The 19364-nt window shown below is 43.0% G+C and overlaps 2 protein-coding genes across 4 annotated transcripts; one reads left to right on the forward strand and one right to left on the reverse strand.

Moving 5' to 3' along the window:
• Window positions 1-56: 56 nt before the first annotated feature.
• On the reverse strand, window positions 57-4237 carry cdc20 (cell division cycle 20 homolog). 2 transcript variants are annotated; one of them, XM_018734737.1, is made up of 11 exons: window positions 4082-4237; window positions 3417-3647; window positions 3120-3259; window positions 2591-2684; window positions 2383-2508; window positions 2055-2251; window positions 1552-1646; window positions 1116-1341; window positions 908-1033; window positions 708-825; window positions 57-499 (listed from the first exon to the last, which is right to left on the reverse strand). In XM_018734737.1, exons 2-11 carry the CDS (start codon window positions 3604-3606, stop codon window positions 324-326), a joined length of 1488 nt encoding a protein of 495 aa, XP_018590253.1. In that variant the 5' UTR covers window positions 3607-3647; window positions 4082-4237; the 3' UTR covers window positions 57-323. The 2 variants fall into 2 exon arrangements, with proteins under 2 accessions (XP_018590253.1, XP_018590254.1); XM_018734738.1 differs by having other exon boundaries at window positions 4078-4225.
• Window positions 4238-5323: 1086 nt separating this feature from the next.
• Window positions 5324-19364, forward strand: cc2d1b (coiled-coil and C2 domain containing 1B). Of its 2 annotated transcripts, none has more exons than XM_018734866.2 (26): window positions 5324-5447; window positions 5975-6054; window positions 6338-6479; window positions 6696-6799; window positions 6900-7010; window positions 8769-8909; window positions 9034-9271; window positions 9651-9775; window positions 10591-10666; window positions 11263-11346; window positions 11459-11589; window positions 11679-11751; window positions 11889-12034; window positions 12152-12281; window positions 12389-12561; window positions 12798-12923; window positions 13529-13587; window positions 14809-14925; window positions 15090-15163; window positions 15641-15699; window positions 15966-16017; window positions 16747-16846; window positions 16971-17061; window positions 17366-17488; window positions 17735-17767; window positions 18053-19364. In XM_018734866.2, exons 2-25 carry the CDS (start codon window positions 5989-5991, stop codon window positions 17744-17746), a joined length of 2553 nt encoding a protein of 850 aa, XP_018590382.1. In that variant the 5' UTR covers window positions 5324-5447; window positions 5975-5988; the 3' UTR covers window positions 17747-17767; window positions 18053-19364. The 2 variants fall into 2 exon arrangements, with proteins under 2 accessions (XP_018590382.1, XP_018590384.1); XM_018734868.2 differs by having other exon boundaries at window positions 8772-8909.

The following is a 19364-nucleotide window of genomic DNA, read 5'->3' on the forward strand; positions in this document are numbered from 1 at the left end:
ACCATACAGAAGTTACAAAACCACTTGGTTCTTGTTCTTTATTTGCAATTCTCCCCATATAAGACACTCTGAATTCCCTTTGCCCAATGATCAAATGGCAAAAAGGTAACTATGGCCTTCCTTGTACAAAAACAAGGAACCTCCAGGCAGTGCTGGCTTCAGCAAGCCATCCCTTGCCTTAGAGGATAAAAATATGTAAATTCATACTACAGCAGCATCCAAGCCAAAACTAACAGTTCAGAAATGACCATGTCAATTTTAAACAGCTTTAATTAAATTAAAATCAGTTACAAAACATAGAAGTTCACAAATCACTTGAACAGTTATCGAATTCCCTGATGAATAATGCTGGTAGATTTAGCCATGCGTTCCTTTGCCTTCTTTTTCACAGGATCCAATTCAAAACACTTCCACAGTCGGACTGTCTCGTCAGCAGCTACCGAAGCTATTGTGGAGCAGTCAGGACTCATTGTCAGGTTCAGAACTCTGCCTCCATGCCCTGAAAGGTTGACGATAACACATCAATCCATTGTACTGTATATTAGAAGTTATAACATGGTACAAGAGGTACAGTATACATAAACAGAACTAAAGCTGAATGACCTTAGCAGCACCTTCCATCTATTGGAATAATTTTAACAAAGTCATTGAGATGTTACCCCTAAAAACCCCACAAGATTGCAAACAAAGTCCCAAGTCAAACATACCTGAGAGCTCTGCCACTTTAGTCATGGAGGGGTACTTCCAAATAATGAGACTATCATGCGTGTAACCATGGCCAGAAACAAGCTCCTTGTAGTTTGGTGCAAACACTAGTGAAGAAATCTGAAAAGGCAATTAAATCAATAATTAGCTCAATGTCAATTAAAAAAAAGGAAAGAAAAACAGAACAGTTTAAGTGTGTTACTTGAGATTCCGTGTCCAGGGAAGAAATACAAGACCCTGTGCTAGCATTCCAGATGCGAATGTGTCGGTCACTTGTGCCTCCTCCAGTTGCAAGAATATTTGCTTGCCATGGGCACCAGGCCAATGCCTGTGGAGAGGAGGGATTGAATATTTCATATATAGAAACACCTAAGAATGAACAAGCTTTCATAGAATGCTTCAATGCCAACCTTGACAGCTCCTTGGTGATTGAAGCAGTTGATGGCAGCTTGGTTGCCACCTTCTTGCACTCCTGGCCACACGTAGGCCAAGTTGTCATTTCCACCGCTTGCCAAGTACTTGCCATCTGGAGACCACTTGAGTCCACAGACTTCCTGCGAGTGCCCGGTCAGTGTGAAGATGTGGTGGTCTGCTACTCTGACATCATGATGATGGATGTGTCCAGACCTGGAGCCACTGTTAAACAGATTGTCAGCAATTTCAAGATGAGCCGCAACATACCTCACAGAAGAAACCTAGGGCAGTTTGCAACTTAACTGCAAATATTACAGCAAGCTGCATACTTTAATACCAAGTCTGATTTTTACTGGTAATTTTAATATGTTGAATTAACATAAGTGCAACTGCTCATGCTGCCAGTGAAGATGAGCATTTGTAGGTCTGTACCTGGACAGAACATGATTATTCCAGCTGAGGGCACCAACGCGGGACGTGTGGCTGGCCATACAACGCAGCCGCTTCTGGTTCTCTACATCCCACAACTGAAAAGCAGATGGTTTGGCTCAGTACTAATGGACTGATGTTTCCCTTTAGACATTGTGTCCTTTGATTAAGGATCATCAACTCAACAGCGCATCTTGCTCTGGTATGTTATTTGGGGTTGTCTAAAAGTAGGTACAACGGATACCAGACAACCGTGACAAGCTGAAATGAGGTTTGTGATAAAGCAAATCTTTCAAGCTGAGGGCTGGTGTCAATGTCCAAGGAAGAGACTTTGCCAAATGGGTAACAACTTGAACCCTAAAGCTTTATGTAAAGCTTCTCACATCATGCAGTTCCAAAGCATTAGAAAGCTGAAAAAAGTCAGTACCATCAACACTATCCACAAAGGCTAGACCATCAGCAAACTGGGTTATCTATTTAAACAGCAAATTGAGGGCTATACTTACTTGGACTTTGTTGTCACTTGTTCCTATGGCAATGAAGTTTCCATCTTTACTCCAGCTGATGGAACAAATGTAGTCTTCCTCCTGTTCCAGCTTCATAAGGAAAATGATGTCTCCATGGGTGGCATTCCACAGGTATACATTGTTGTGCAGTGCTACAGCCAGGAGGTTCTGACTGCTCCAGTCCAGCAAGTTCAGATCTGGCCAGTAGAAGACAATACTGTTAGTTTAAGACAGTCACTCTTGTATTGGAAAGGCAAATAAAAGCTGCCAAGCATTGAGATGAAGCCATGACTTGAGGTACAGCAGATGCTACTGTCCAACCACCTACAGAAATCGTTTCGGAGATCTGGAGCATCAAGGATTCTGTCAGGCACCGATGAAATGTATCTGGTCTTCTTTGTAGATGCTGGGGTGGGAACATGGCTGTACAAAACTTTCAGGCTGTTGTGATACCCTTGAACGATGAGAAATTGGAAACATGTTATACATCACAATGTCACTCATTTAGATCCAGTAACAACTTAATGTAGCATTACCTTCTGAAACATTCTGGGGCTTGCCTCCCAAATGCAAGATTTTTGCTTCATCAATGTCAAAACCATTGAGATTCATGGCCCAGGCCTTCTGTTCCTACAACGGAGAGTGGCAAATTGTCATTTTATCAGTATAACAGAAGGAAGAGGGGGTACCAGTTAGTCACTGGTAAAGGATCCAGGTCTGAATCCAAAACCCTGCTGTAATACTCTTAAGACATACATTTATTCATGCTGCTGGGGCTTTTCTTTTAAAGAAACTTGACTTAGTTCATACAGTTAAGTAATTTCTACTGGAGCAATTCAGGGTTAGTGCCTTGCTTAAGGATCCTAAAGCAGGAGGTGGGATTTGAACTTGGGGTTTCTGAGTCCAAAAACAGGAGATCAAGCCACTATTAGCCACCTATTGCCTCAGTACAAACGCATAGATTGCGAGTAGCTTGACACTGCAAGTTGCTGCAGAAACATCACTTAAAGGAATAAGGGTACATGAGCGAAGGGGCTGGGGAAAGATCTGGTGGGCTTTGCTTACTGACGAAATGTTGGGGTCCACAGGATCGTTCTCCTTGGAGAGCAGGAAGCTGGCAACCTCCATCTGTTTGCCGTTTCTACAAGGGATGAAGCGGTCGCCGCCCGGCTTGGAGGGCGTGCAGCGGCCTTTGCCATTCTTCCCTGTGGTGGGGAGAGGCAGCAGTCAGACAGGAGCAAAACCCAGCATGATCCTCACCTGGATCAGCTCTTGTACAGGGAGCCCGGAGAGGGGTGCGGCGCACGCACGCCCACACACACACACACACACACACACACACACACACACACACACACACACCAGGCGTCTTGCTGGGAGTCTTGGACAGGCTCAGCGATCTGTTCCCCGTCTTTCCGGGCGACAGCACGCCTAAGGTGGCCGCGCTGGACGAGCTGCCTTTGCGGTGGTAACGCGCCGTGAGCGCGCTCGACACGGGCATGTCGAGCTTCAGCAGGTTTTGCACCTCGCTCTCGAACCCGAAGTGAGTCATTAGGCCTCGCCTTCTTTGGACCTGCGGCAGCACGGAAGAATCTGCGTTTGTAGAAGCAGAGAAGGAGGGAAACGAGATGTTATTGTTTTTGGGATGTTTTAACATTGTGACTAAGGGAGGAACACGTGTTACTAGATGCGAGACAGATGTAAGGAAGTTGCACGAGGCTGCGGGCGGCAGCTGCATACTTGTTGATTGTACAGAGAGACCCAAAACACTGGAATTATTAAACAGCACAGAGCCCATTCAAACTGGCAAATCCGTTCACGTAACAATCAATGTCTCCAGCTGTGTCCTCGTGCGATTTCTCTTCACGACCAATCATTGCCACTATAAACTGACAGCATTCCCTTAGCCACATAAGCTAACGTATCACCTGGAAAACATGGTTCAGCGAAGGTCGACACGCCTGGTCATGATACGTACAGTCAACAAATTTATTGAAGGATTGCCGACACGTGACATACTCACTTACAGGCCACACTAAGTTGTTTCGGAATGTTCTTAAGAGGCTACGATCCTTCAGAAAAACTTCCGCGCTCAGCTGCTCCTTTGTTCAAGATTTAAAATTAAAGCTTGACAAGCGAACTCCGACTTTCACAGCGGCTCCCTCTCGAACTGCTGTACTCGCTTTTCAAGATGATGCATCAACAGCCCCCCACGAGGACCATTTTTAAAAAACCGCACAGGCACTCCTGATTGGCTCGTTTGAAAACAGCGCGCGACGGGTTTCCGTGGCAGCGGCGTCGAATGCTTGAAGCTGATTGGACCTTAATATTGTATTACGGAAGTAGCGGGCATGTGAGGACTTGTATAGGAAGTGTCAGTAAAATGTTTTTAAACCATTAATTGTCGGTCTCTCCTTTAATACTACTGGGACAAATGAATAGCATAAACTACTACACGGCTCTTTTTAGATTTTATAAATGTCGACTGTCTACTACTTTAATGAAAAACTGTGCTGACGTCACTTGTAATGTGAACTTGTACTAGTTAAGGCTGCGCTTTCCATTAAAAAACTGAAGCTAAATTCAGTGTTCCACAAGGTTATGTTTTAACATATCTAAGTGATGTAGGTTTTAAAGTCCCAAGTTTTGTTGTGAAAGGGGATGTTTATACTTGTTTTCAATCTCTGTTGTTTTTTTTTTCCCTCTCTTTGAGTTTCTGTTTAGATAAATGAATAATCTCTGTCAGGATTATGATCAGAAAGGTTTTAATGATGTACCGTCTGGATGTGTTTTTGTGTGTTTTTGATTTAAAAAAAAAAAAATGAGTAATGTGGTTAGGGACACTGACTTATCCAGTTGTATGAAAAGATTTAAAAAAAAAAAACCTTGAGTCATTAAAACATTGAGTAGTTGTTAGTAACAATAATAACTATTTTTTTATTATGACCAGCATGTGGTGTGGGATTAGGACTGCAGTTTTGCAATCTGAAGGAATAATATTTGAATTCCACTCCTTCTCTCCAATTACCCTTAGTCAAGGTTCTTACCTTCTTTATAAACGGGTAAATCATAGTAACTACTTTAATTAATATACAAACCTAGCGTCTGATTAATTAATTTGCAAAAAAAAAAAAAAAAAAAAAACCGAAGTGTTGGCCACCTCGCTCGCGCAAGAAGCGTCTGCCAAATGGAAGTAAACGATGACACCGGAACCGTCCACGCGGTGGCGCCACGCGGCGCCCTCTGCGGGTCACATGTTCGCGCGTGAATCTGCTTTCGGGCTGCGCGGAAACAGACGCGAGGTGAGCGAAGGATAAGACACAGATTTAGGGAACTTTGCGGGTTTCGCTTACTCCGCATGTCCAGGAGAATTCAGCCCTGACCAGTTCCGAGGTATAAGGCTCGATATGTGTGGTTTCTTGCCTTCAAATTAGGTGTTTTCTCGAGATTTTGACGGAGCATTCGGTACCTGTCCTGCTAGCGCTAGCGGTACACCTAGCATGCTGCTAGTACTTGTACTTCGTTCGTTATTGCAATGCTAGTAGTAATTAAAATGACCTCAGGCAACCTTTTATGTATATATATTTATATATGTATATTATAGTAGGCAGTCTTACATTAAATTAATGTCGTCAAAGCTGAATTTATCTTCTCTGAAATGATAGTTATAACATTAGCTAGCTGGGCTATCGCCTCAGGTGACTCAGCTGCTATAATGATTTGTAATTGTATTGGTGTTTTTGGTTCTTTAGTTTTTTTTTATTTAAAAATAAAAAGAGAAAAAGTTGGGGGCAATGTGGAATGACGTTTTGGTTTAATCATGATGGTTTAATAAGAGGGAAATGTCTGCCAAAGTAAGAGGGCCATTCCTCTCCTCTTTCAGTTATGTTCATTTTCTTTCTCTTCCTTTCTGGTTCCAGCCCCACTGAGCATCATGTTGGGAAGGAAGAACAAGAAAGCCCCGGTGCGGAAAGGTCAAGGGGCAGCTGCGGCCAAACAGGTGGGTGTCAGCAGGACAGGTGTCCATGTCCATCATGGCAGAAGGGGCTGGGCCCATGCAAAGTGTCTCTGCAATGAGGAAACGGAGCAGTTAGATCAGGAACGCCGATCTGCGCCATAGAGCAGGTGTCGTTCGCAGGTGAGCGAGCTTGTGATGTTGCAATGGGGTCGGTAAGGCTGGACGAGGCTTGAGGATGTCAGGTCAACGCATGTCTGAACGGTGGCCGCAATGGGTGAAGGCGTGTTGTAAATGTCCTGCTGTCCTGTGGACACCTCCGTGGCAGATGGGGCTGTTTGTGGACTTCAGTCCCGAGGAGATGATGGACATGGAAGGGAACCTTGACGACCCAGACTTGGAGGCAGAGTTTGCCGCTATTGTTGGAAAGAAACAAGCTGGCGCTGGGAGACCGAAAGCAAAAGCTAAGGGTAAGAAGTGCTTTTTATTTCTGACTGATCAATATGTTGAATTTGAGCAATAAAGTCTTAGTGGAATTGCTGATGGTAGTTCACATAAAGACTATGACAAGTTGTAAGCAGAATTGATGCATGTTATTGATTTTTTTTTTTTTTCCTGAGCATAATGCTGCAGACGTTGCCCCAGGTCTGGGGTGTGTTAAGATGTGTTTGTGTGATTGCACACAGCTCCCCTACCCATGGAGCATATTGAAAAAATGGCAGTGGAATGCATGAAAGATGAAGATGATGATGACAGTGATGAGGGTCTGGAGAACGATGAGGATCTACTGGTAGATATCTTTTTTTTCCTCCTACTGAGGTCAAACACCACAAGGATTTTATAGTAACATTACATCTGCATGTGTGTGTACCCACAACTGAATCCACCAGGCTGAGCTGCAGGAGATTGTTGAAGATAAAGAGCCAGATGGTGAAGAATCCACCATCTCTGTCAGCACACCTGAAACTTCTCCAGCCGAGACACCAGAGTCGCCTCAGCAGGTGCTGAACAAACAAGCTGCTGGTATTTTGCAATACTGTGACAACATTAAAGCAGAAAACCTATTATCCAGTCATAATTTGTTCCTGAAAACTGACCAAATATTGGAAAAAAAACAGCTAATGAAATTAGTTTTCTTTCGGGGGGGATAAACAATCCCAATTTCACTAAACATCGCTATAAATGATGTCTAATGTCGTAATGGAAAAGTTGTATGACATGTTAAAATAGAATACCTGGAGTTACAACAGCAATATACTTATTTAATGGAATTTTATCTGCAAAGTATTTTTAATACTCTAGTTTGTTAATGTTTTAACTACCTGTGGTTGCAGTAGCAAACATAAGCATGCATTTAAAAAGCTAAATCAGCATTCTATGTCTGAAAGTTTAAGGTCTCCCTTTGGAGTAGAAGTAAGAACAATGGATTGTCATTTTTATTAGAATTAATATTTTTTCTTCTATAATAATGTAGTAATTAAAGATTACTGGATTTGTAGGATAACAGCAAGCTATTGGTTGAAATTTCATGAAAGATCATGTACATAAATGTTGAAAGAAAATTTAATGAAAATATGCTCCCTTTGTTGTAATACACTTATATTTCTCTTAAGATGTACATGATTTTGGGGAAAAACATCTGCTAAATAAATAAATGTAGTGGATGAGTGTACTGCAAACCTGCAGCATCCCCAAAACATTAAAACAGTGTTGGTTGTTATGGTTCATAAAGTTTGAATGTGATTGCCAGTGTAGTAGCTTTCATTATACAGTCTGCCTTGTTTTTCCTTGTTTGCTATGTCTTTAATGTTAATTTTATGCCCTAAACACTGATCTAACAGACTTATGAGATATGCTGTTATTTATGCAGCTTTTCAGTGTTGTAACAGTAATACATGTAGTGAGCTACAATGCAAATACAGTCTGCCTCTGTCCATAATAACAGAGGCTGTGAAAAAAAATTAGGGCGGTTTTGCGCTGTAAATGGAAAACATGGCTAATGCTTCCTGTTCCTGGCCCAGTGCGTTTCATCGGGGTGGCACCCGGCAGTGAAAGACTTCCTTGTGTCCATGTTTTTCCAGACCTTCCCAAGTGCCGTTTTCTGTTTCAGCATCATTTAAATCTGAGTGTAGATGTTTGCTCGTCATAAGGTGTTTTGTGAAATCAAATACAGGGGCCAAAAGCAAGAGCGCTTCAGTGCCTAGAAACTGTGGAAGGTCAGAAGCTGTCGGACAGTATATTATAGGGGAGCAGACAGTTTTGTGGGTTTTTATTTTGCCTTTTCATTGTTCACTTCACTGGAAGAATTCAGGTGAAGTATTCTGCTCATGAAGGGGGGCACGGTGCTTGGCCGGCTCCTGCTGTCTGGCAGGTTTGGGGTTCAAGTCCTGCTTAGGGTGCCTTGCGACAGATTGGCATCCCATCCTGGGTGTGTGTCCTCCCCCTCCAGCCTTGCACCCTTTGTTGCCGGGTTAGGCTCCTGTTCACCGCGACCCCGCTCGGGACAAGTGGTTTCGGACAGTGTGTGTGTGTATTCTGCTCACAGGTACTACATTAGGGTTCATTTGGGGATTTTAACCAGTAATTTCAGGATAAGTGTCTGTGTGCTAAACTACTGTACTATCAGCTCTCCTGAACGTACTTGGACTAGGTGTGAGAATTTGAATCCAGCTGAAACTTGCTGTTAAAGGAAGATATTCTTACTAGGGAGGAATTTTTGTCTTGCCTTTTCTGTCTTTAATATAGTTTTTTCCTCACAGCAGGAAGTGAAAGTTTCTGCTGCCCCTGGCAATCTACAGCATACCTTGGAGGAGAGGATAGGCATGTATAAAACTGCTATAGCGAATGCCAACGCCTCAGGAGAGTCATCTAAAGCGCGAAGATATGACAGAGGCCTCAAGGTGGGTGTGGCCATGGAGATGAAGCTATTTTGTGACCAGAACAGTCTACTCTTATCCTGACACTGAAAGCAAAAGTGTGGTAAGATGAAGTCATCACTGACTGTGGTTCCGTGTTTACACTCAGACTCTCGAGACCATGCTCTCCTCTGTGAAGAAAGGAAAGAAGATTGATGAAGCAGAAATACCCCCTCCAGTGGCCCTTGGGGCCCACAGTACAGCCCCTGCACTGACCGTCCCCAAGCCGGTGCCCCCAGAGCCGCCAGTCCTTTCCTCTGACACTGGACCCATGATGGATGAGTGCCCTCCAGATCCAGAGCAGCTGATCCAGGGTGCTGTGGAGAAGTCTGTTGAATCTCCTGGAGGTGAGTGTGACATTGCCCTCCAGGACTCACTTTTCCCTGTATGAAACAAACTCTTTGCACACATCTGAGAAAATGTCTGTGAAGAAGAGTTATATTAGGAGTAGAATGTTGTTTCCACTCACTGAGTGGAACAGGCATTGCACCTTCATGAAGGCAGTTCAGGAGTGTGTGACGTAAAATGCAAATCATGTATAACTTGCTTAGAGGGAAATAAACCCTTATCTGAGGATAGATTTTGATGCAGCAGTGAGAAATAACTTTTTTTTTTTTTTTTTTTTTTTTTTTTCTTTTCTTCAACCTGATCCAAAAAACTTTGAAGTGGCCTTTGAAAGAATTGTTGAGATGGCTGACTGACACTTTGCTCTTGTTCATTTCCCAGGTGGAGAGGGGGAGTCTACCAAGGCTCGGCTCCTGGAGCGTCAGAGAGAGTACAGGGTTGCAGCTGTAAAGGCCAAGCAGGTCGGAGACATAGAAAAGGCAAAGGAATTCATGAAGACCAGTAAGGTAACAACAGGTCTCCTCTGTTGTGGTTTTAGGAGTAAGGAGGAACATGTTATCAAGAGCTGCTTGCCTAGTGCACGGTCATGGTAATGGGTGCCTGTATCAGAAGTTTAGGGCATGAGGCAGGCCACACCCTCTCCAGGACAAGTTGAACTCCTTCATTCACACATACAGACTACAGCCAGTTCAGAGTCTCCAGTTCTCCTGAAACACGTGTCCCTGGACTGTAGGAATTTAAGAGGACCTGGAAGAAAAGTGTGAACATGGGGAGAACATACAAACTCCACACAAACTGATCCCAATTCAGACCCATGTCCAGATATGAAACCCAGGTACTGTGAGGTTCTAGCATTACCTGCTGTGTTGGCACAAACTTCAATTTATAAATGGGTTTGCAGGATTACTATGTGAATGGTGAGGGATGGTGCAATGTCAGCTATATGGTATTTGGTGACCTGAAATTAGTTGTTTTGATGACTCCTTTGGGTTTTGTTCCACAGCTGTAGCGGGGCAAAGGGTTGTTTGTTGTGTCCGAATTGAGCACAAACAGCAGCTTCATTCTTCTTGTAAACTAAATTGGTTCAGTGGAATGCCTGTGTGACATTTATTGGGCTTTTGAGGGAGATTTTTCAGCATTGACCCTGGATCAGATTTCATGCTTGCTGGGCAATGTCAAAACGCAAAACCCACTTATCAAAGTTCTATTTGTTCCGGTGCCTTTCTGGCACCCGCTCTCTAGACCATTTCCCAAACTATCTGAAGCATGCTGTGCATGTAGGAGTTGAGACAAGGGCCTTGTTGTGCTTTGTTTGGTCCAGAGGTTTGACGCCCTGATCGAAGCGCTAGACAACGGGAAACCCATTGACCCAAGTGATATCCCTTCGCAACCAGTAGGTAAGGATTAAGACCCCAGTCATCGTCAATTACTGACACGGATGAAGTGTACTATACAGGAAAGCAGTGCAGCTCCCAGTGTGTCTTGTGGGAACATTTCCTTGTCTAACCTTAGGGCTTCCTATATTTGAATAGATCTTAACGTGCATTCAGACAGTGTGTCGTGTCATAGCCTTGTTCAAAACTCTATGCCAACACTCGCTGCCAAATGCGCCATTATCAGCTTATTGATTTCTTGCTTGGCTGACATTTTGTCCCAAAGCAGTTTACTGTGATTGACCCATTTATACTGCAGGGTATTTTTGTTGTATCATTTCAGGGTAAGTACCTTGATCAAGGGTACTAGAACAGGAAGGGAAAGTGGAGCTTGCACATTATTTATGCTTTGATTAAAAGGACATTGGATACATTGGTAACTGTACACACTTTTGCACAGTATACACAAATATGGTCTAAAGTAGACAAAATGCTTAAGGAGAAAAATCTTCTGCATTGTATGATAACAGTTTCTGTACATTTTAAACAGAAACAACATTGTTGTAAGTCTAAAAAAAAAAAAAAAATCACATTTTTTTTTTTACCTCCTTGCCTGGCAGTGGAATCTAAAGGAAGTGCGACTTCACTCAGCACCACAAACATACAGAAAACCGAGGCCCCACCCCCAGTTCCAGCTGCCCCAGGTAAACGGTGCTTCGACCTTGTCGTGACAGCAGGTAGAATAGCATAGCTTCTAAGCTGTACAATGCAAGTAGTGGGAAACAACTCCTTTCCTCTCCTTCCCCTATCTTGCAGCTGCTCCTTCCCAGCCCAGCAGTGTCCTGGAGGCTCTGGAGCAGAGAATGGCCAAGTATGAGGAGGCCTGTGCTCAAGCCAAGGAGAGCGGGAATGCCCGCAAGGCTCGTATGCATGAGCGCATTGCAAAGGTCTGCTGTCCTGGTTTACAGAGAAACAAAAACATTGTGGTGGTGTTGCATTTCTGTTGGTTTGACCTCTGGGTTCTGTCTCTCTGCAGCAATACCAGAGTACCATTCGCTCATACAAGGCAGGTAGACCTGTCAATTTTGAGGAGTTGCCCATTCCACCAGGTGAGTCTTAACAGCCCAAAAGAAACTAGTACTCTGTTTTTGCCAGTGCAACATATTGAGTTTTTTTTTTCTAAAGCTAACAAACCTAACATTGCATGGCTAGTAACTAGTATGTGCTTCTTCTGATTACCTGTAAGGCTTTCCACCAATCCCTGGACAGGAGAAGGCAGGGGGAGGAGCTGAGCAAGGCATTGTTGCGGTGCTGGAGGCTGCTAACAAACTTGCTTCCGATGAAGGAAATGAATCTCAGGATGATGACATCAAGCAAGTGGAACCTGAAGGGGTGGGAGTTTCTCCTACATAGAAATAACAGCTCGCACTAACAAGCCCTCAGTCCAGATGTCTGGAACTAAGTTGCCCTTATAGAACGTGACATTTCCATTTGCTTTACAAAATGCAGAGTAAGCCATCCGCCCCACAGAAAGCCAAGAAGCCCACTCTGGCTGTGCCACCTTCTGTGCAGGCCCACAAGATGGCATCATCACCTTCTCCTGAGAGTTGTGCCAATAGCGGTGGACTTCCTTTGAAAGGTCTCTGCAGGCCCTCATTCAAACACTCAAAAGCATAAGGTTTCTTTGTTTCTAACAACAACATTTTCAGACCAGAAAACATCTGATCTTTTGTTGACTTCCTGTAGGCCAGCAGCAACTCGAGTTCCTAGAGGAGCGCAAGAAGCAGTACCTGAAGGCCGCCGTGCAGGCAAAGCAGAACAATGACCTTGAGCAGGCCAGGAACTTCCTGAGAACAGCAAAAGGGTTTGACCCTATGATCGAGGTTGCCAAGAGTGGAAAAGCAGTTGACCTCGCTAAGGTAGCAATTTCTGAGAAATCAGTTACGATTTATGAAGATTACTGTGATTTGGGCAAGTCTTGGCTAGTGTAGGGTATATGGGAATCAACCCTCCTTCATTCACTTGCACTCATTAAAAGCAAGTCATGGTCCACTGGTCACACGAGTGGGATTTGAACCAATATAGTGGCATCCTCTGTGTAGTAGAAAATACGTTTGACCATGGAGTCACCATTAACCATCCACTTTACTTTCAGGTGCCATCACCTCCCGGAGACGAAGATGGGGACTTCATCCTTGTACACCACAGTGACGTTCAGGTGTCGGAGAAGGCTGAGGAGGTGTACTCTCAGCTGTCCAAGCTGCTGAAGGAACAGTATGAGGTAAGGAAGTAAAACCATCAGGCTAAAATTCCCAGCTGTGTTCAGTGGAGCTTTGGTGTTTGCACAGCTGTGAAGTCCTCTTTACACAGTAAGACATGTAAGTGTCATAACACAAAGCTTCTTTTTTTTTGCTTTTCGTTTGCAAAAACAAGACAAACGCAAATGCTTGATAGTGACGTGGTAATACTGCACATATTTGTAATTCTTTAAATCCATGTGTACTACTGATTATATACATTGGCTGCATTATGTGTTATGTTTGCTATATTGGTTATTTTTCTGCCCTGGGCACCATCATATGCAGATTTAAGAAATACATGTTGAGAATCATTTTCAAATAAGTCAATCATATATGTGCTCCTTTTTCTAATTTCTTTTACTATTTTGTCTTTTTTTTGGGGAGGGGGGTATTTTTATGCTGTGAGTCTTTGTTATATTGCTGTACCCTACTTCATTTTACAGTAAATCTGCCCTTAAAGGTGCTATGTAAAATAATAATTTTCTAATTATTAGTGCATATTCCTCTTGCTAGTCTCCCCCATGACATGCCTTTCAGTTTATTGGTCTTTTTACAGCAGCACCTTCCTGTTCTGTTTGTTTTACAGAAATGTTTGACATACTCTAAGCAGTTTACCCACCTGGGAAACATTTCAGAGACCACAAAGTGAGTATGATTGTAAAAGGGCAGCGTTCACAACTAATGATTGTTGTATTGGTGAATGGCAGGCTACCAGAGTAGGTGCAGGGCTGTAGTGGCAGTGATTGTGACATAGCTGTCAGTGAGTTGAAATGCTAGACTAGGGGAGTCCACTCCGTTTTGGCCAAGGGTCACAGTAATTATTGTAAACTGATTTGAGGGCTGCACATTTAGAAATGACAGTAAGTGATGTACTGACTCTAAAGTATTATCACTGTTATTTATCTGATATATCAGTGGATATAGCATGTTTTTATGACATATTCTTGTAAAAGTCCAAAAAAGAAATAGTTCAACTTTTCCTTAAAGCTGGACACACACTTAAAATCAACTCATCCATATCGGGAGCCATAGTCTGTCTTGAATTGTATTGAAGCACACAATTTTTTTTTTTTTACTTCTGTAGTTATATCAGCAACTCTCTGAAAACACACACATTTTCAGAACCGCTTGTCCCATACGGGGTCGCGGGGAACCGGAGCCAACCCGGCAACACAGGGCGTAAGGCCGGAGGGGGAGGGGACACACCCAGGACGGGACGTCAGTCCGTCGCAAGGCACCCCAAGCGGGACTTGAACCCCAGACCCACCGGAGAGCAGGACTGTGGTCCAACCCACTGCGCCACCGCACCCCCATTCTCTGAAAACAATCTTTAACAAATGTGCCTTATAAAAAAAAAAAAGGTTTTTGTTTGTGCCTTGTTCTGTTACCAGCCTGGGTACACAGCATGTGCCTAAGTATGACTGCATTACCCTGAGATTCAATAGAATTTCTAATATTGATGGTAGACATCCATCCATCCATCCATCATCAACAACTGCTAGTCCCGGGCAGGGTCGCATTAATATTAATTCTTTATAAATGTTCTCACAGGATCGTGTTACATGCAGTTACAGGTCATGTGTTGGACAGCCTAACACTAGACCAGTAACCTTTGGTAGACATCTGAAATGTATGTGAGAGCAGAGGAGCAGATCTGGTGAAGGAGGTGGTAGGATCCCCTTCCACACAGCATGCTCTGTTAGTGTTAAGTCCCAGCCTGAGTGGACAACCAACCGGTTCCAGAATGTGGCTCAGAACTCACCGAGTACTCTGTCGCTCCATGTCTGCAAATCCCAACTGCAGAATTAGTATAATGACAGAGGATGACGTTTCATAGTGCTGTCCTCTTTTTAAAACACTGTTCAGGTTTGAGAAATTGGCAGAAAGTTGTAAGAAGAACTTGGAGATATTAAAGCTATCCCAGGCACAAGGACTGGACCCCCCCAAGCACCGCTTTGAGGAGAGAACCTTCAAGACTGTTAGGTAAGAGCAGGAGGGGCTTCCTATGTTGGAGCAGAAAACCACCAGTTCCTGTGCAAGCTTGGAGAAGATGGCTCACTGTGTGTTTTCCAGAATCTCTTTTCCCTCTCAATGCTGTCTTAGATGGCTATAAGGTTCAGTAATGAAGACTTTACCGTCTTCTGCAGGATATTCCCAGAACTCAGCAGTACAGAGATGGTGGTGGTGATTGTGAAAGCGATGAACCTGCCAGCTCCACAGGGTATGGTGCTGCCCCAGTGTATTTACACTTATTCATGTAGCACATACGTCCCCAAAGTAAAATTGAAGGTATAAAAAGTGCGTTCCACAATAGCGGAAGAGCTTTAGATACTGGTAGCGTAGTGGTTACAGCTTCTGCCTTTGGATCTGAAGCTTACCAGTTCAAGCCTTATCTACTGCTGTAGTACCCTTGAGCAAGGTACTTGCTCTAAATTGCTCTAGTAAAATTATGTGTAAAAATGGGTAAATAGTTGTAGATAGCTTAACATTGTAAGTTCTTTTGAGAATAGTGTCAGCTAAATGAATAAATGTAAGTGATAGCACAGATTTTCCTAGCACACATGACTGAAATAGCTTTCTGTAGAATGGAGTTTGATAGGAGGTACGAAGGTTGGTTGTGGCAAGTGATATTATTCAAATTTGTGTAGATTTAGAGCAAAGGCCTCACTCACTAGTCTTTCTGTTCCTGTTCCTACAGGTATAGCAACAAATGACCTGGATGCTTTTGTGAAGTTTGAGTTCCCATATCCCAGCACAGTGAATATCTCTGAGTTTACTGGTTTTCTGCTTATGTTTGTGACTGACTGACTTCCAGGTGTACAATTTCCCATTACAGTACCGACTTTAACATAGGAACAACAGAAGCCGGAATCTAACCCAGTGTTTATACATAATCATGTATACATGTCATGTATTACAGTCTGTAAAGAAAAAGTAAGAACAAAACAGTCCTGTAACAGAACAATGAGAAGTCAAGTGGATTTACAGCTAAAATTAAGTAATTTAATATTTCATATTTGCAGGAGCAACCCCAGAAGCATAAAACTGCTGTTATCAAAAACAGCAATTGTCCAGGTAAAGTGTATGTATTTGCTGACTGTGCATTACACACATTTGCTGTGTCTGTTGATTATAAGTGTGACTTGATGAATTTTGACCGTTACCAACGTGTGTTCGTGATTTCTGTTCATTCCTATATACACCAGCTCTTTTGCTCACAAACAGTAAAGTTATGCATTCTCAAGGACACGTTTATTATAGCAGTATCTTTCTTCACTTACATTTTCTAAAATTTGTTTTTGGAGGAATGAACGCAACCTGTTTTTGCACACCAAGCTGTTAATTGTTAATTCAAGGCAACCGAATAGAACGGAAGTGAGTCTGTTTTACAGTGTTGACAGGTCATCTCTCATGTTCCTTGTGATGAATAACAAGATGAGGAACATGTTTGTGATCATCTGGTCAATAATCAGCTTTGAACAGGAATTTGTGGACATGGTGCATTTTTATTTTAAGCAATTGAATTTTTTGTAGTTTTAAATGAATTTGATATTAACAATACTAAAGGCCTGCTAAGTATTTTCTATTATAGGTATATTGTCATGTTTATAGAACTTAACCTCTAAACAAGGTACATCAGCATTATTGCACTTTTATTGATTTTGTATTTACAAACACATGGAAACAGGCGCAGTCATTGCATACTATAGCACTCATCTAAGTGAAATCAGTTTGATCTGTCAAGTTCACCGATGTGCTTTCACGGATAAGTTAAGTATGCACGGGCGTTTTTGTTTCTACCAGAGTACAACCAGAGCTTCACATTGACCATCAACCGCAACCACAGAGGCTTTCGGCGGGTGATCCAGTCCAAAGGCCTCAAGATGGAGGTGTTGCACAAGGGGTGAGTATCAGGCAGTTCAAACACACGCTGACAAACGTTCACCCGCAGCTGCAGGAAGACCATTACCATATGAAATTTCTTCTCATGGGCCATGCATTTTTCCAACCCCCCAATGTGTCCCCAGTGGTTTCCTTCGGAGCGACAAGCCCCTCGGCGCAGCCCACCTGAAGCTGGACAAACTGGAGACACAGAGTGAAGTGCGCGAGATTGTCGAGGTGAGGATTTCCTTCCCTTTACACCACATGCGTGCACTGGTGGGCTTTAGAAACTGTAAATGACTAAATAGCAGTATGGAAAAAACTGAAACCTAAACTCAAAGCACAACAGTAAAGGACTTTCTGTGGTGTTTGCTGGGCAATTACTGCATCTTCCTTGATGGTTCATGCTCTATGCTTGTGAGTTGTACTCTAGATCAAAAGACACTTGGCTGTATAGAAAAATACTTGTTAGGTTTCTTTCTAATGATAGTTGCTTGCATTAGTCTAAGGTTTGTGTGAATTTGAATTTGCACTCACCCAGGTTATTGAGGGTCGAAAACCCACCGGTGGACTGCTGGAGGTCAGGGTACGCTTGCGGGAGCCTCTGAGTGGGCAGGATGTCCAAACCACAACAGAACGGTGGCTGATTCTAGATCAGTCTCAGGTTGGTGCAAAGTCCACTGTCTTTCAAAGTGCAAAGTTGATATCTTCTATGGGTGTCAGCTGATCCTGGATCAACCAGAAATAGGTATGCCTGTGTGATATTTTGAGCTGCACACAGTGGTAACAGGTAAACAGTGACACTGCAGGAAGGCTGACTGCTGGAGTTTAAATGTGCTGTTTGCAAACTGAAGGACTTGTGCTGACATCTAGGCCTCAACTTTGGACTTATTTCTCTCCTCTGTTGTAGGTTATTTTATAAATACTGGCACAAGCTGGAAAGGTAGGCATTGTTTTCTTTAACATATTAGTTATACAATTTGTTGGAGGATGTAAAACCTCACTGCGGTGTTGCGGCATAGTGACCGTCTGAAATTAATTATTCTCCTCTTTCCTTGGTCTGAGGTATTTCAGAACAGTATAGCCACAGACTGCCGCCTTTGTTTGGTTACGCTTGGTTTCCTCTCATCACGTACAAGTCACTATGAGTTGTATCGTATGGTGCTCTGCATCACTTTGAGTCCACTTTGTAACAGTAAATCAGACTGAACTGAAGTTTGTGTTGCAGGTGTCACCATCACAGAAGGCCCCAAAGACACTGTGAATCGAATGGTTAGACCACCACAGTCAGCTTCTGGAACGGTCCAGGTGCTGGCAGCCACATCCAGCTCGTACTGATCCTACGGTCTTTCTCTGCTTCCTGCGAGTGTGTAAAGACACACAGCTTCTGTTCAAATGTATGGAGGGACCGTAACAGGATGGGTGAAACTCCTTCCTGTGGTCAGTAGTTGACCAGTTAAGACTGTTTTTAGTTGAGGGTGAAGGAGAGTGGCACTTCAGATTGTGACCTCACATTTTTCCCCCCCAATTTTGTTTTTTGCATTTCAAGCAGATACTGTTTGGTGTTTTCAAAGTGAGTTCAGTAGCTCCTCTGCACTAAATACCAAAGCTGTTACTGTTGCTGTAGTTCAGGGACAAATACTTACACTTAAGACTTGTTTGGTACGCCAACTTCACAGTGTGTGTGTGATTAATCTATGCAAGGTCTAACCTCTCAACACTATTTACCATTTATAGCTTAGCCACTTTGCACTTTGCTGTTTAAAAAAAAAAAAAAAAATCCACACTTGCCTTTGCTGATATAAACTGGAATGTTTCTTGAAGCTGCGCATGTGAACTGACTGTATGCTCATCCATACCATTGAATGGATTTATCTCCTGAATTTTTGTGCAACGCAGTCAGCAGTCCAGCAGGAAATGCTGCTCAACTGACACTTTTTCAGGGAATCTGTCGAGACCGGATTTGAACATAAGTGGAACAATTAACCTGAAGTTGTGTAATTTGACTTTGTTTTTGCCACAATCCAGCCATTTCTTTACAATTGCTGCACATATGGAAATGTAGCAGTAAAGTGGAGCCAGTTCCCAAGGCTTTCCACGGTTGTCCAGATCCCTGCTGTCATTTTGAATAAGCCTGTGTTCTAGTACTGTTAAGGCACCTTGTTCTAACATTTACATTGATTTCAAATATTTAATTCTTAGCTTTATTGCCATTGAAATTAAATTAAAATCGTGATACAAAACTTTGCTGGGAGAGTAGCTTCATTGTGTTTTTAGTCACCTGCCAATTTTTTGTTCACCTTTGCTCACTTGTAAGTGCAGCTGAGGTTCAGACTGAAAACATTAAGCTCTGTTAGACTGCATGGTGTCTTTCCTCTCATGCTCAGGTGTGTTCAGTTTGTGCGGTGCTTGGCAGCAGCGCCCTCTTATTAAAGTGATTATGTACTGCTTGGATCTAAACTATTCCAATAAAGATTTTTGTCCTTTTTCTAAGTTATGTTAATACTGTTGATGAACAGGCTCAGGGGAACATGTTACCT

This window comes from Scleropages formosus, chromosome 3, assembly GCF_900964775.1.
Source record: "Scleropages formosus chromosome 3, fSclFor1.1, whole genome shotgun sequence".
Taxonomy (NCBI): domain Eukaryota; kingdom Metazoa; phylum Chordata; class Actinopteri; order Osteoglossiformes; family Osteoglossidae; genus Scleropages; species Scleropages formosus.

Coding starts and splice junctions, on each gene's coding strand:
- cc2d1b (XM_018734866.2), top strand. CDS start 5,989: ATGTTGGGAAGGAAGAACAAGAAAGCCCCGGTGCGGAAAGGTCAAGGG. Junction 6,055..6,337: donor GGGCAGCTGCGGCCAAACAG/GTGGGTGTCAGC, acceptor CCTCCGTGGCAG/ATGGGGCTGTTTGTGGACTT. Junction 13,588..14,808: donor AACATTTCAGAGACCACAAA/GTGAGTATGATT, acceptor AACACTGTTCAG/GTTTGAGAAATTGGCAGAAA.
- cdc20 (XM_018734737.1), bottom strand. CDS start 3,606: ATGACTCACTTCGGGTTCGAGAGCGAGGTGCAAAACCTGCTGAAGCTC. Junction 1,034..1,115: donor ATCACCAAGGAGCTGTCAAG/GTTGGCATTGAA, acceptor TCCTCTCCACAG/GCATTGGCCTGGTGCCCATG. Junction 500..707: donor TAAAGTGGCAGAGCTCTCAG/GTATGTTTGACT, acceptor TCAACCTTTCAG/GGCATGGAGGCAGAGTTCTG.